The following is a 15,067-nucleotide window of genomic DNA, read 5'->3' on the forward strand; positions in this document are numbered from 1 at the left end:
AAATGCGTATAAAAATAATAAGAAACGTTGTAGGACAAAGCTATTTGATAAAATAGTGCTCGGCGGCTGTAATTAAAGCCTACAGAGTAACAACACACATAACAGTGGGTGTCGCCATGGGAGGTTACACAATGAGATAAGACGGTACTAAGGAGGGACTACTAAGCCTTTTGACCAAGAAAGAGCCACAGTTTACAGCGGACTGGCCAATGAAAAATGTGGGCGGAGAGTGGGCAGAGATTCAAGTCCCTACCGCAATACAGCATGCCTCGCAGAGCAGCGCACGCGCTGCCCAGGCTTGCCCTAAAAACTATTTTACCAAGATTTACAAAATGGTCCATTGGGGACCCCATTTATGAATAGCATACCACTACCTACTGGATTTCGGTTAAAAACATTAATACACTCACTGCAAATCGCTATTTGGAAGGGATGCCCTCAAAACGCACCTTTCAAACAGCAAGTCAGTTTGTGGTCGCAAACCCAAATTGCGATGTGGTAATGTGTTACTAAATAACAATTTAAGTTTTATACATACCAAAATACCTTTTTGTGGTGACAAAAACCTTCGTACATCTGGCCCATATGCGGAATAGAACCTCTGGAATCCCACAAGAACAGACCCAGGGTTTGCTGCTGATTCCCCCATTTCTAAACGTTTTCTAAAGGAAGGGGATTTTCCAAGTGCAAAGCTTTTGGACAAGGAACAGTTGGGAGAGAACTGTCTTGCATGCCATGGTTTTGTCAACCGATGCTTTCATTATGATGTTGATAATAACATGGCCTCTTGTAAAAAAAGACACATTTATACTAAATGTATACAATTACTAACAAACGCTTTATAAATGACTGCTGCTTTCAGACGACTCATGCTGCACTTCATTTTACATTGGCCTCTGCTCTATCCTTGGCTTGTTGTTTTTTATAGTGACTTTGCTGCCAAAATTCTTCAGTCTCTTTACTTCCTGTGTTTGCTCAGTTGTAATTTAGAGGCAGCGACGAGACATTTGCCTGAATATTGTGGCTACTATAGCTCTGTTGCTACTAAATGTAGGCTTTAGGTCCTACTTATCAAAATGTTGGATTGTCCAGCGTTTGCATAAAATAGTATCTTGACTATTTTTGTGTATTATTCATTGTATTTCATGGCATTTTTTGCACAATACATGTTACTTTTGCTTGATTGACTGATTGATTGATAAGGTCCTCTTATCAAACCTCCTACTTGACAAGGTCCCCCAGTAGGAATTACAGTTTACTACTAAATGGCGTGCACAGTGCCTTGTGATATTATCTCTGTAACTGAGTTTTTATAAATGTGCGTCCTACTACCGACATGGTGCACATCAGGCGCCCATGTAGTATAAGAGATGTATTACAATTGCACTTCACTTTTCACTACTAGTGGTGATTCTCCAGTGATGCTATCTTTAAAAATATGTCTTCTTGTTCCTTTTTTGCAGCACTTTTCACACTTTCAGGAAATGCAGATGGAGAGCCATGCAAATTTCCCTTCAAGTTTTTGGGTACTTCCTACGACAGTTGCACAACAGAGGGCAGGACTGATGGATATCGATGGTGTGCAACTACGGAGGACTATGACAAGGATAAAAAGTATGGATTCTGTCCCGAGACAGGTACAAAACGTATTGATCTGTTGTACATGTGTATTCCTGTATATTTGCACGTTGGCAGCAAATGCATTTTCCTCTATTATAAATTGTACATTATTAACTTGCATATGTATTAGGATTTAATTAATTTGTAGGTTATATGCTGACTTGTGTACCTAAACATGTACAATGATTTATGCTTCTGTGGTAACCATTGTTTGTGGATGATAACCCTAAGATTTGATCACAACCGTAGTTGTGTATAAAATTATGTCAGTTTTAAAAAAAAGCTGGGGATACAAGATTTTGCATGGCTACAAAATTTAAAAATGCCCTAAATATAACCAAAACCTTACCTCTAATCCTAACTGTATGCTTCTTCCTTACCCAAGACCGAGATTAGCTCAAGTTTATTCTGATTTGATTTTGTGTTTTCAATTTCAATACAATCACGTCTTGCACGGTTAGTGGAAGTTGCTACCCCAACACATCAGACGAGGTTACCCAAAATCATGTCATGACATGTTTTATCAATAGTAAACATCTGTACATGAGTGTTTGAACAACAACCATAACAAAAATCTCCATGAGACATCAAGGAAATAACATCCTCGGTAATTCTCCATAAGCCAGCTTGTATTAGAATTAACCTCTCACTTTTAAACATATTTTGGAAATGTAATGAGATTATCTTCAAATATCAAATAATCAGTTTCTGAAAGTACAAAGGTGTTGCTATTTAACAAAAGCTTTTCCCTTTGGTAACAGGAACTCAATTTCCTAAAAAATAAATACATTCATGTTTAAAAAGGAGCTCTATTGTGTCTCAAAATATTTTTTATTTTTAGCAAATGCATGTTTAGTCTGCAACCATTAGCTTGTCATTATCATCAAGTAATCGTGTTCCACTATCATGTATGAACAGGCTCTTTCATTCATTCCAATGTATTGCCATCACATTCAAGGAATAGGCACCATATGCCAAGGATTGCCACCATTATGCCGGGCCACACTAATATCATGAGTTGGCACCAGTCGTCATGAATACCTACAACACGTCAAGGATATTTATCATTGTGCCATGACAGTCCACACTTGGGTGGGCGCAATAATGCCAAGAATGCACAGTTCATCAAGACTGGCCACTATTACACTGAAGTGGTCACCACTATGAAAGGTGCATTCTCGATTAGCCCAAAGATGTACATACTATACCAGTAAACTATTAGGCCAGGCCGCGTGGCAGCAGCAGCGGGAGATTTTCAGCGAGCTCTACACAAGCCCCAGCCACAGGTGAACAGCCCCAGCCACAGGTGAAGAGGTCCGAGCAGCGTTTCCCAGAGAGCTCAGCACCAGGCGTGTTTATATACGCCTCCTGGCGCGCCATGAATGGTCCTCCTGGCCCAAGGTATCCTGGGAGTTGGAGTCCTCAGCGGGGCCGGCGGAGCCAAGCGGGGCCGGCGGAGCCAAGCCCGGCCGTACACCAGCTGCAACTGCGGGGTATGGTGCGGGTGGGGGAGCGGAGCAAAGCCCAGCCGCGGTGTCAGCAGCAGCGGGAGATTTTCAGCGAGCTCTACACAAGCCCCAGCCACAGGTAAACAGCCCCAGCCACAGGTGAAGAGGCCAGAGCAGCGTTTCCCCTGCTAGTTTCTCCGAGTGCAAAAAAATTAAATGATCTCAGGCTAAAAGCAAATTCCAAAGTGTACTCCACAGCCTCGGCTGACTTAGCAAGCACTGAAGAGATTGAGTGAAGTTGAAAATGCTCTGAGTGAAAGCAGGTGTTGCACTAGGCTAAGATGTGGAAAATTCCCTTGGATCTACACTGCAGTCTCAACTAATCAAGCCTATAGAGATGATGTTTCACACTCAGGTTTTTGCTAAGTGTTTCTCCTACAATAATAGCTTTGTTTGATGCACTTTGTTCTTGTCACAATGTGTCAGGCTCTTGACACGTACAATTTCCTTCCATCTCAGTTGCTAAATCACCTGTAGGCAACAGCTCAAGACTATCGTAGGTTCTCTGTACTCCTTGAGAAGTGAACTAGTTCTATGCTTTGAGAAGCTCAACTTGTGCAGAGACATTCTTCAAGCTGAGATGATGAGTCCCCTATACCTAGATGACTTACAGGAGCTGGCACAACAGATGTCATATGATTTGTCTTCTAAGCATCAAGGCTGTAAGATTTACATCAGAGCAGGCCCAAGTCTCCAAAAATAAGAACAAATATTCCACTTTTCTTGGTGTTGAAGTCAGGTAAATAGTTGAAACAAACATTTGTCCATCAGTGACATAAGCAAGCAAACAACCTCTCAGCTTGTCAGACAGGTAAATGTCTGAGATCAGCAGGTCACATCATTGTATTTTATATAAAGATTTGCTCTCTTGATTGTTATGGATATCAGGCATATTTATGAATCAATATCCCAAGCTAGGCAAACAATTATTTTGATCAGAAGTGTGGCATGAAAAATTTGAATTAGATTTTAAAGTTGGGCTTCTTGCATTACATCACATACTCATCTCTCTAAGATGGCGGAAAAGCATCTTCCTGTAGAAATAAGGCTAGACCTCCTTGTTCACCCAACAGTGTACTCTAGAGGTTTCTAATCTTTGAGTGCCAGAGTAGTACATGCTTATGCTGTTATGGTGTCAAAGAATAACACCGATCATTTTTTCAAAACACATTTTATTGAGTTTCCATGGTACATAAGGGGCCAAAGCCCAGTGCATATATTATGAAAACACATCAAATCAGAAAGACCAATAGTTACATGCAACCAGATAGCCTGCGGAACCTGCAGGCTGAACAACTGAGACATGACAAGGGCTATCACAGACCTCACTGAGCGCAGGATGTCTATATGTATATATGTGTTCACACGAACATTAGTATTATATGACTTGATCAATGTAATGATCAGATAGATGCGTAATACAAATCCTATAGAGGGTCTGTTTGTGATAGAAGGGAGGGGGTGAATCATTGCCTCGGTATGTAGACCAATGGGACCATATTTTTCTGTTTCCAAGGACAGCGTCTGGCCGGGAAAACCGCAATGTCTGCGCCCATGCATCTGTCAACGCATTTTTTCAATCACCTGTCCTTAAATTGCATATTTGTAACTTCTTCGTTTCCCATAGAAAGTCAATGGTAACCCGCGCCTGTGTTTAGACACTGCACACGTCTCCCGTGGGCCTCCTACTTCCTAACCTGTGGTTGTTTAGTGTAGCCCCAGCGATTCCACAAGCCCTAGGCCTGCTTTCTAATTCTCTTGTGGTACTTATACCCTTAGTATATGGTTTGTGAGGCCCCTAGGGCATAACATATACTGTGCAACGTATCGTATATTAACTGTGTGACTTGCATTGTATTTTGACCTCTGACCTCATACAGAGTGCAGAGGGGTTGTGTGTAGATTAAATACATATATATTTGATATATACCTTGTGTGGTGTCCTTTCATTTGGTACTCAAGGGATTATATATGGTAAAACAACTTGCTTAACTCGCCTACTGAAGTCTTAGCCTGAAGACTGCTGGTTCATGCTACCTCTAGGATAGCCCTCTATAAGGTTGACTGTACAACCACCATCAATAAGGGTCGATTAGAAAGGTTTAAGGTGCCCACTAGAACTAGTGGACATCATATGCCAGGCTAACTTCTCACATTGGTGTGCAGCAGTTGGGATAAGAGCTTGAAATTTGTTTTACCAAATAATCTTGAGATATCATCTGAAAGATCATATCAAGGTACCTGTAGGTACATATAAATCAAGTCTTATATATACATAAATTCTACTGAACTTAGTAGTTGTAGGTGGTAAGGGCTTAGCACACCCTGAATACAACTCCTAGAGAGGTTCTAGTAGGAAAACAAGTAGTGTAGGTAGGTGCACACACCACACCTCAATAGCAATGTCCTTGGAAGCAGGGCCTAGTTGGCCTCTGCCAGAAGACAATCAAAGGTTTCCTTCTAAGTATGACACATTCTATTTTCAGGAACTGAGAAGCTTGTGTGTGGTCAGAAGACTGAGACAAGGACAGAGTCTAACCTTTAACCACCTGGTAGATATGTTAGTGGCTCATGATGTAGAGAATGCATCAGACCCAGGTAACCAAGGTAGTAGAGAGGGGGGGGGCATCCTTCAACAGAAGAGAATACTGGGGAAGATCCAGTGGTCTCTGATGATGAAGTGGATGCTGACCAGGATGAGGTTGATTAACCTGACCTGGGCAACACAGGACTATCTGGAGGTAGAGAGGGCCATGGTAGGCCCCCCTCTAACCTTCCAAATAGGCCTAACAGTGGAAACAGAAAGCGCAGATCACTGTCCAGTGGTTCTGATCATTCTGATTCCTCAGTAGGGTTCAATGCCTCTGCTCTGAGGAGGATATCTTCCCCTCAAAGAGAGCATAAAGCTAGGATGAGAGAGACCAAGCTTAGGATCAAGAGGCAAGAAGTTGCCCTTGCAAAAGAGACCCTAGCTCTTGAAAGAGAGTAGAAATTGTGTGGGCTAGAGCCCACTGGTGGCAGCATAATTCCTAGAGATAGGGATAGGTCTCATGACCATAGAAACCTGAACAAGATTGTCCCTCACTATCAGATTGGGGATGACATCCACAAATGGATAACTGCTTTGGAGAGGGCTTGCAAAGTACAGCAAGTACCCCAAAGTCAGTGGGCAGCAATCTTGTGGCTCTCCTTTTCAGATAAAGGAGATAAGCTCCTGACAGTTAATGAACAGGATGCTGACAACTACTATGTCCTGAAGAGTGCTCTGATAAATGGGTTTGGCCTAACCACTGAGCAGTACAGGTTGCTGTTCAGGGATACCCAAAAGACGCAGACTCAGGACTGGACTGATTTTGTAGATTGTGCTGCTAAGGCTCTGGAAGGCTGGTTATTGGGCAGTAAAGTAAGTGACTATACAGGATTGTATAACCTTATTATGAGAGAACAGATTCTTAATATCTGTCAAAAACAGCTAGTGCATCAACACCTGATTGACTCTGATTTGACCTCTCCACAATAATTGGGTAAGAGGGCAGACACATGAGTCAGAATCAGGGTGAAGCAGAAGGTACAGAACCAAGGTTGTGATCAGAAGAAGCCAGACCAAAAGAGTGGGGAGAAAGCAAAAGACCAGAAGTCTTCTCAAGGTCCCCAAAAAGCTTCTAATGGTGGGGGTTCCCAACAATCTAAGAAGAAAGAAGGCCCAAAGAAACCATGGAGCAAGTTTTGTAAAGTAAATACTCACTGGACCAGTGATTGCACCAAGAAGAAGGCAGCTCCAGCCACCATTGCTCCTAAGGCAACTGTTCCCTCTAGTTCAGCTCCAAGTGGTGGTTCTCAACAGAAGGGGGTAATAGGGTTAACTGTGGGAACTGAGATGGATTCTGGCCTAGTCAGAATACCAACTCAAGCTGTTTTGATCTGTGATGGGGACACAATTCTGTCCTCTACTGTGAGTCCCAATAACTTGGGCAAGTACAGACAAACTCCTTTAATTAATGACAAAGTGGCTCAGGCCTACAGGGACACATGTGCTAGTGTCACAATGGTGACGCCTCGCTTTGTTGACCCTGGACAGATCATACTAGGTGAAAATGACCTAGTGACCAATGCTAGCAATGTCACTACCACTCACAGTATGGCAATTGTTAATTTCTCCTGGGGAGGGGTAACTGGCCTCAAAAAGGTTGTGGTTAGCTCAGACATCCCTGTAGAATGTTTGCTTGGAAATGACCTGGAGACTTCAGCTTGGACTGAAGTGGAGTATAGGAACCCTGCAGAAATGTTAGGGATATCAGCACATGTCCTTGCTGTGATTTGGTCACAGGTTAGAAATTGCAACACTGAAGAGGCACTGGATTCTGGAACAATGGACCAGTTGCCTACCAGGAGGAGAAGCAGTAGGGTTAAGGCAGTGCCTTCCCCCTTGCCTCGGGAAGAGGATCAGCCTTCTCAGGAAGCTTATTGTGAGACCCAGGAGGAAACTGTCCTAGAAGAGCTTGAGCCTGATCAGGTTGAGTTTCTTGGGACAGGGGGACCCTCCAGGGCAGATCTGAGGCAGGCGCAGTTGGACTGCCCTTCTCTTGAACCCCTCAGACAGCAAGCTGCGGCTGAGGCTGCAGGGAATGCTAGTGGGACCCACAAAGTTTACTGGGATGATGGGCTCCTGTATTCAGAGGCTAGAGACCCCAAGCCTGGAGCTTCCAGGAGGTTGGTCATACCTTTGGCATTCAGGGGCTTCCTTCTCACACTAGCCCATGATATTCCCCTTGCAGGACATCTTGGCCAGAACAAGACTTGGGACAGGCTTGTCCCTCTCTTTCACTGGCCTCATATGTCAGAGGATACCAAGGAGTTTTGTAGCTCTTGTGTCACCTGCCAAGCCAGTGGCAAATCAGGTGGCACCACAAAGGCCCCCTTAAACCACTACCTGTGGTGGGGGTTCACTTTGAACGTGTAGGGATTGACATTGTTGGACCAATGGATCCCCAAACAGCCTCTGGGCACATATTTATTCTGGTGGTAGTGGATCATGCCACCAGATACCCAGAATCTATTCCCTAAGGAACACAAAAGCACCTGTTGTGGCAAGAGCCCTCCTGGGAGTTTTCTCAAGAGTGGGTTTTCCGAAGGAGGTTGTCTCAGACAGAGGTGCAAACGTTATGTCTGGATATCTGAGTGCAATGTGGAAGGAGTGTGAAGTGAACTACAAGTTTACCACACCCTATCATCCACAGTGCAATGGTCTTGTTGAGAGATTCAACAAGACCTTAAAGGGCATGATTAAGGGTCTCCCTGAAAAGCTCAGGCGGAGTTGGGACATCCATCTTCCCTGCCTTTTGTTTGCTTACAAAGAGGTCCCACAGAAGGGGGTTGGCTACAGCCCTTTTGAACTTTTGTTTGGGCATCCTGTAAGAGGACCCCTTTGTCTGGTGAAGGAGGGATGGGAGTTACCTCTCAAACCTCACAAACAAGACATTGTGGACTATGTACTTGGTCTAAGCTCCAGGATGGTCGAGTACATGAAAAAGGCATCTAAAAACCTTGAGGCTAGTCAGGAATTGCAAAAGGCCTGGCATGACCAAAAGGCTGTGCTGACTGTTTACCAGCCAGGACAGACAGTGTGGGTGTTGGAGCATGTGGCCCCAGCAGCTTTCCAAGACAAGTGGAGTGGGCCCCACACTATTGTTGAGCAGAAGGGAGAATTCACCTATTTGGGTGACCTTGGAACTCCCAGGAGCCCCCGCAGGGTGCTTCATGTCAACAGATTGAAACCATATGTTGACAGGGCAGATATGGGCTTTCTCATGGGTACAGATGAGGGACAGGAGGAAGAGAGTGACCCTCTCCCAGACCTGCTTTCTCAGAACCATGATGATGGTTCAGTTGATGGTGTAGCCTTGGCAGGCAGCCTCACTGACCAACAGCAGCAGGACTGCAGACAAGTTCTACAGTCCTACAGACATATGTTTTCACTGACTCCAAGTCAGACTACCTGGTGCACTCATGAAGTGAACACCTGGGACAGTCTGCCTGTTAAAAGTAAGGTTTACAGGCAACCTGAACATGTCAGGGACTGTATCAGGCCAGAGGTCCAAAAGATGTTGGAGTTGGGAGTCATTGAGCCCTCAGAGAGCCCTTGGGCCAGTCCAGTAGTCCTGGTGCCTAAACCTCACACCCAAGATGGTAAGAGAGAGATTAGGTTTTGTGTGGATTACAGAGGCCTCCATGCTGTCACTAGGACAGATACCATCCAATAGCCAGGGCAGAGGAACTCATTGACAGATTGGCATCTGCCAAGTTTTTGAGTACATTTGACCTGACAGCTGGCAGATCTGACTAGCTGATGATGCAAAGCCAAAGACAGCATTTTCAGCCCCAGGAGGACATTATCAATTTGTGGTAATGCCCTTTGGTCTGAAAAACGCACCTGCCACATTCCAAAGGTTGGTGAACCAAGTCCTCTCAGGTCTGGATGACTACTGTGCAGCTTATCTAGATGATATTGCTATCTTTAGCACCACTTGGGAAGATCACCTGAATCACCTGAAGAATGTTTTGCAGGACCTCCAAAGGCAGGCCTAACTATCAAGGCTACCAAGTGCCAGATAGGGCATAGTCAGGTTATATACCTGGGCCACCTTGTGGGTGGAGGCCAGGTTCAACCATTGCAGAGCAAAATCCAGACCATAATGGACTGATCTGCTCCAACCACCCAGACTCAGTTCAGAGCTTTCTTGGGCCTGAGTGGGTATTACAGGAAATTTGTCAAGGGGTATGGTTCCATAGTGACACCCCTTAATGACTTGACTTCCAAGAAAATGCCAAAGAAAGTTCTGTGGACAGTCAGCTGTCAAAAGGCATTTGATGACCTGAAGCAGCCCATGTGCACTGCTCCTATTCTGCAAAGTCCAGTCTACTTCAAAGATGCTTCTGAGTTGGGTGTAGGTGCTGGGCTTGCACAACTGAATAAAGATGGTCGAGACCAGCCAGTAGCTTTAATTAGAAGAAGGCTGACCCCTTGAGAGAAACGTTGGTCAGCTATTGAGAGGGAGGCCTTTGCTGTGGTTTGGGCACTGAAGAAGCTGAGGCCATACTTGTTTGGTACCCACTTCAAGATTCAGACAGACCATAAGCCCCTATTATGGCTAAATCAGATGAAGGGTGAAAATCCAAGCTGCTTAGGTGGTCCATTTCCCTACAGGGGATAGACTTTACAGTGGAACATAGAACTGGGACTGACCATGCCAAAGCAGATGGACTCTCCAGATATTTCCACTTAGAACATGAAGACTCAACTAGTCAAGATTAGTTTAATGTCCCTGCGTTTTGGGGGGGGGGGTTGTGTAGGAGAGTAGGGTCTGCTTCCTATGGTCACCCCCACTTTTTGCTGTGATTCTCTGGTTTTTTGACTTTAGTGTGACTGTGGGCCTGCTAATCAGACCCACAGCCCAACTGTTCTCTCTCTAGATTGATACCATGTACTTTAGGTACATACCAGATTGGTTACTGGGTCACCCTTGTGAGCCCCTGTATAGTGTACCATAGGTACCCAGGGCATAGGTGCACCTTAGGCCTACCAGGGGCTGCAGCATGTATTGTGCCACCCCTGGTTTGCCTTCCAAACTGACACCACAGGGCTGTTCACACAGCCTGGGTAAGGTGGTGTAATCACCCCTTACTTAGATATAGTATCCCTATATCTACTTTTATATATAGACACATATACACCTATTGTCCACTCCTATGGTAGGCCTCGCCAATCCTTGAGGCAGAGTGCTTGGTTTTATGTGAGAGGGTGCCCTAGCATGAGCTGAGCCCCTCTGCAGCTTTCGGAACCATCTCCTTATAGCTGTTCTATGATATAGCTATACCATATACTCTTAAGTGCATTATAATCCTCGCGGTTAATGCTAACTTTGGTTTGGCTTTATCAAAACATGTTGTGTAAGGTGTTAAACACTTTGGAATACTACCCCCCGCCGATTCTGGCGGCGGGGGTAGCATTCCACCCTTCTAGAGGGAGAAGACATGTAGTTACTGCTTTACCCGGTTAAAGTTAAACAGAGCCTCAGCATCACAAAATGGATGCTGCTGCCACAGACATGACTCTGACCTCCTGCTGCTGGAGGAAACTCCGGCAGGGGAGGCCTGGACAATAGGTTTCCTGTCCAGGGAGGTGCCAGCACCTCCCCAGACAGGGTTTTGTGTATTGGGGCAGGGAGGGCTGCATCAGCAAATGCTTTTTCAGACACTGCCTGGGGCACACAAGGTGCTCCATGCATAGCCCAGTTCAAACCAGTTGCTGGGGCACTCCAGCCCTGCTCTGGCACGAAACTGGACAAAGGTAAAGGGGTGTAACCACCCCCTTCTCAGGTCCACCCATAGGAGGGACATAGTCAGGTAATCCAGCCCCCATCCTTAGTATAAGTATAGGAGCTGAGTCCCTAGGACTTTAGATTATCCTGGACGAATCTTTGAAAAACATATCTTGGACCTTCGGCATTCCATTCTGACTGGAAGATGGAAGACATCTCCCTTGTGGTCAAGGAGTGACCACCCTGTGCAAAAAGGCGCCAACCGCAACTTTGCTGGTCTACAGTTTCAAGGCTCCCGTCGGAACCCGAAGACTCTGCGACTCAAGAACTGGACTTCCAGACTTCTCTGACCCAACCCACATCCACAGCAAAGTTGAGACCCGGGGCGGACACGAGAGCTGTCGAACCGGACATCTTGGACATCCTGCATTTTGCTACCTGCACTCCTTTCCTGAAGCCTCTGTAAGTTGTGCATTGGAGTACGAGAAGCCCCAGCCCCGAGCACCATGTGCACCGAAGCCCAGGCCCTCTCACTCCGCGAGTGTCCCTTGGGCCCCGCCTTTGAGCTTGACGCGTCTTCCTGGTGCCTTGCCCATTGGCTAGTGAGCCCCCTGAAGACGCCATCTTGAATTTAACTTGCTGCCCTGGTTGCACCAAGCTTGCTCTAGCTTCCCCTATATCGGTCCCCACGGTGCACGTTTGCGCCTCAAGGGCATCCCGGGATTGGGTATTGCTGCCTAGAGCACAGCATTATCTGGGAATGGGCCTCCGGCTTCCTCTCCGGCAGTGCCACGAGGGGCAGTAGTAAATTTGTCCAGGGTACTCGGTTTAGGGCCGGAACCCCTGGGCCTATCCTTGCCCATCTCCGCAGGAGGTGGGGAAAAGACTTCCCCCAGTCGCCGTGTCGATTCACCACCCACACAGTGTCGAGGTACGGGCTGATCTATCCTGGACACCGCCCATGGATCACCCAGCTGGGTGCCATGTCCTTGGCCAATTTCGGCCTCCCCATCTTTTCCACTGCTTACTGGTCTCTTCCCAGTCCCACCGCCATCCTGGGCTCATTGATGTGATTTGTTTGTCCCCCTTTGTGTGCCTGAATTGCCCCACAAAAAATGATTTTTAATTGAGGGAGGGCCTGGTGGGGCCCGACTCACCGGTCCCCGCGTCTTCGGTCTCAGGTAGGCTCACCCCCATGTACCGCCGGGCCCGCTGTCTTATCTTCAGAGCAGAGCGGCACTGGGGGCGTCGTGATCCAGCGCTGCCAACAATCAAAGCCTCGGCCCAGGCGTGGGTCCCGATGCCCCCCTGCTGGAAACCACTTGACGGTGATCTCCTGTGCGGGCAGCCCAAGCCAGCAGGGGGGGGCATGCAGGAGCTCACCACATGGCCCCCGGCACTCTGGTACCACCACACCAACAGCAGGCAAGCCTCTTTGTGGGCTGCAGACTGATTCAGGCTGCTGCTGTCCCCACTGCTGTACTTTGTGGCGCTGCCTCACCATCGGGGGCCCAAAGCAGCCTTCGTCCGTTTCCTGGGTTGTGTCACGTCCTGGGCACCAGGCACAAGAAAGGTGCCCGCCTTGCACAGGCATAAGACACTGCAGCCTCTCCGTTTGTCACAGCCGATTCCGGCCGGTGTGCCACTGTTTCACCCTGCCACGGGGCGCCCACAAGTTCAACCAACACCCCACTAAAATGATGATCTAGTTACACGAAGGACTATAAAGAGACAACTTCAATACAATCAAACTCACAAGAAGCAATCAGTCAAGAAACAACAGGCAGTCTTAATCCTCTCCTTCTTTTATAAATATGACAAATTCCTGCTCAGTTAATATATATTGGGTACAGTCTAAACATTATTTAGTATGTGTAGGCGAAAGACCATAAACAATATGATTCACCATTCACATTACTGTATATTGCATGTTGTTGTAATTGTGTATGAGTTTGTGTTTCAACATTTACCCTAACATTCCTGTCAAGTAAATTCAGATATGTGTATGCAGCTTTCCTAGAGTGACTAGGGAGTTCTAGCTAAAAGAAATTTACAGATTGGTTACTGAATGACTCCGGGCCTGGATTTTGTGCATTGATGGTGTACATTTCAGCCTTTGTACTGCACAATATTATACCTTGTAATTATTTCCCAGTTGGTGGGATTGGCCACGCCGTCCATCCCAGCGCCATTCAGCTTTCCATCAGCAGTAGAAACACCACAGTAGGTCTCCTTTCCGATTTGGGAATGCCTGGCTCATATCTCAATACCCTCATCTACCACCAGCATGCACATGAAATCTCATGCACCACTATTTGTTCCATCTCTCAAACCAGTTCCTTTCAGAGTTATTTTTACTCTGTCATTTTCATGCAGTTTGTATGAAATCAGAATGCAGAGTTTTACATATAGTGTATTCATACTCCCTAATTGGATACATTCTGTACAATAGAGCTAGTGTTATGCACAGCATATGTAACAATTTTAGGTGTAATATTTTATGTCTGTAATTCACTAACATTTGTGTAGTTTGTGAATAGCAATAAGCCTATTTTCTTTTTAACCATTGACCGGGTAAAATGGCCCTCCTGTGTTTGATTGCTTGTATGTCTTCTTATGGTACTGAACCATTGGTACTGCCAAGCAATCTCTGGACTTCTCCAATATGATCATCTGAGATAAGGGTATGAGCTAAGTAGTTTCCTTTGGAAAGGAGAGGTCTATACCTCTGATGGTACATCTTAACATGAAATATGTGAATATGTCTTATGGGATGGATGCACTCAGTTCTTTAAATATCTCCAGTGACAACAAGAGGCTCAGAAGGTCTTCCATCAGTGATATTCAAAAAAGATCCAAAGAAATGGCGATCCATCCTGTGTAGATTTTTTCAATGGATAACACTAACTGGGTGCCTACCAGAGTGTTGGAAGAGAGCGATAGTGAAGCCCATTCGCAAAAAGGGCAAAATGGATCAACCAGCTAACTACTGTTTGATTTAGCTTGTGGATATCCCGTCCAAACTTTATGCCCAAACATTGTTAGGGCATATAGCGGCCTGGGCTTTTGATACCGGATTGATCCCAATGGAGCAAGGAGGCTTTAGGATGAAGTAAGTAATTCCCTAAAACTGATTCTTGAGCTTCCTAAAAATGCTATGATCCAAGTTGTGAGGGGGGAGTTGTGAACCATAGCCTGGAGTGTGCTGGCCAATGCTAGAGCCCTGCGCTTTTATTTGTCTCTTAAAGATGGGAGCCCTGGCTATAAATTGTCGGAGCAAATATTACTGGAGATAATGTCAACTTTCTTTGGTACTAGGAACCCGGTGACTATAACGTCAAAGCACTTTAATGTCCAAGAGAAATACAATGAAGAAGGAGAAGTGGTTTTGGTTAACCAGATAAAGAGTACACTTAGGCAAAGTACTACAGAAACCAGTTGGACAGAGGATTTATTCTACCTTAACCCCTTCAGCGCGGCGCGAATTTTCGCGCTGTGCTGAAGGTTCTAATGTGCCTATGGGCTCATGACGGAACGGTTCCGTCATGAGCACAGCTCAACCGACGCTCATGACGGAACCGTTCCGTCATGAGCATCGAAGGGGTTAAAACTAAGAGTTCA

At 45.8% G+C, this 15,067-nt stretch overlaps 1 protein-coding gene across 1 annotated transcript in view; it reads left to right on the plus strand.

The window, feature by feature from the left end:
• Window positions 1–15,067, plus strand: part of MMP2 (matrix metallopeptidase 2) — a 211,535-nt gene that overhangs the window by 107,246 nt on the left and 89,222 nt on the right. The window contains exon 6 of the mRNA XM_078669873.1: window positions 1,464–1,637. Coding sequence (XP_078525999.1) covers window positions 1,464–1,637 — 174 coding nt within the window. The remainder of the gene's footprint in view (window positions 1–1,463; window positions 1,638–15,067) is intronic.

This window comes from Lissotriton helveticus, chromosome 12, assembly GCF_964261635.1.
Source record: "Lissotriton helveticus chromosome 12, aLisHel1.1, whole genome shotgun sequence".
NCBI lineage: Eukaryota > Metazoa > Chordata > Amphibia > Caudata > Salamandridae > Lissotriton > Lissotriton helveticus.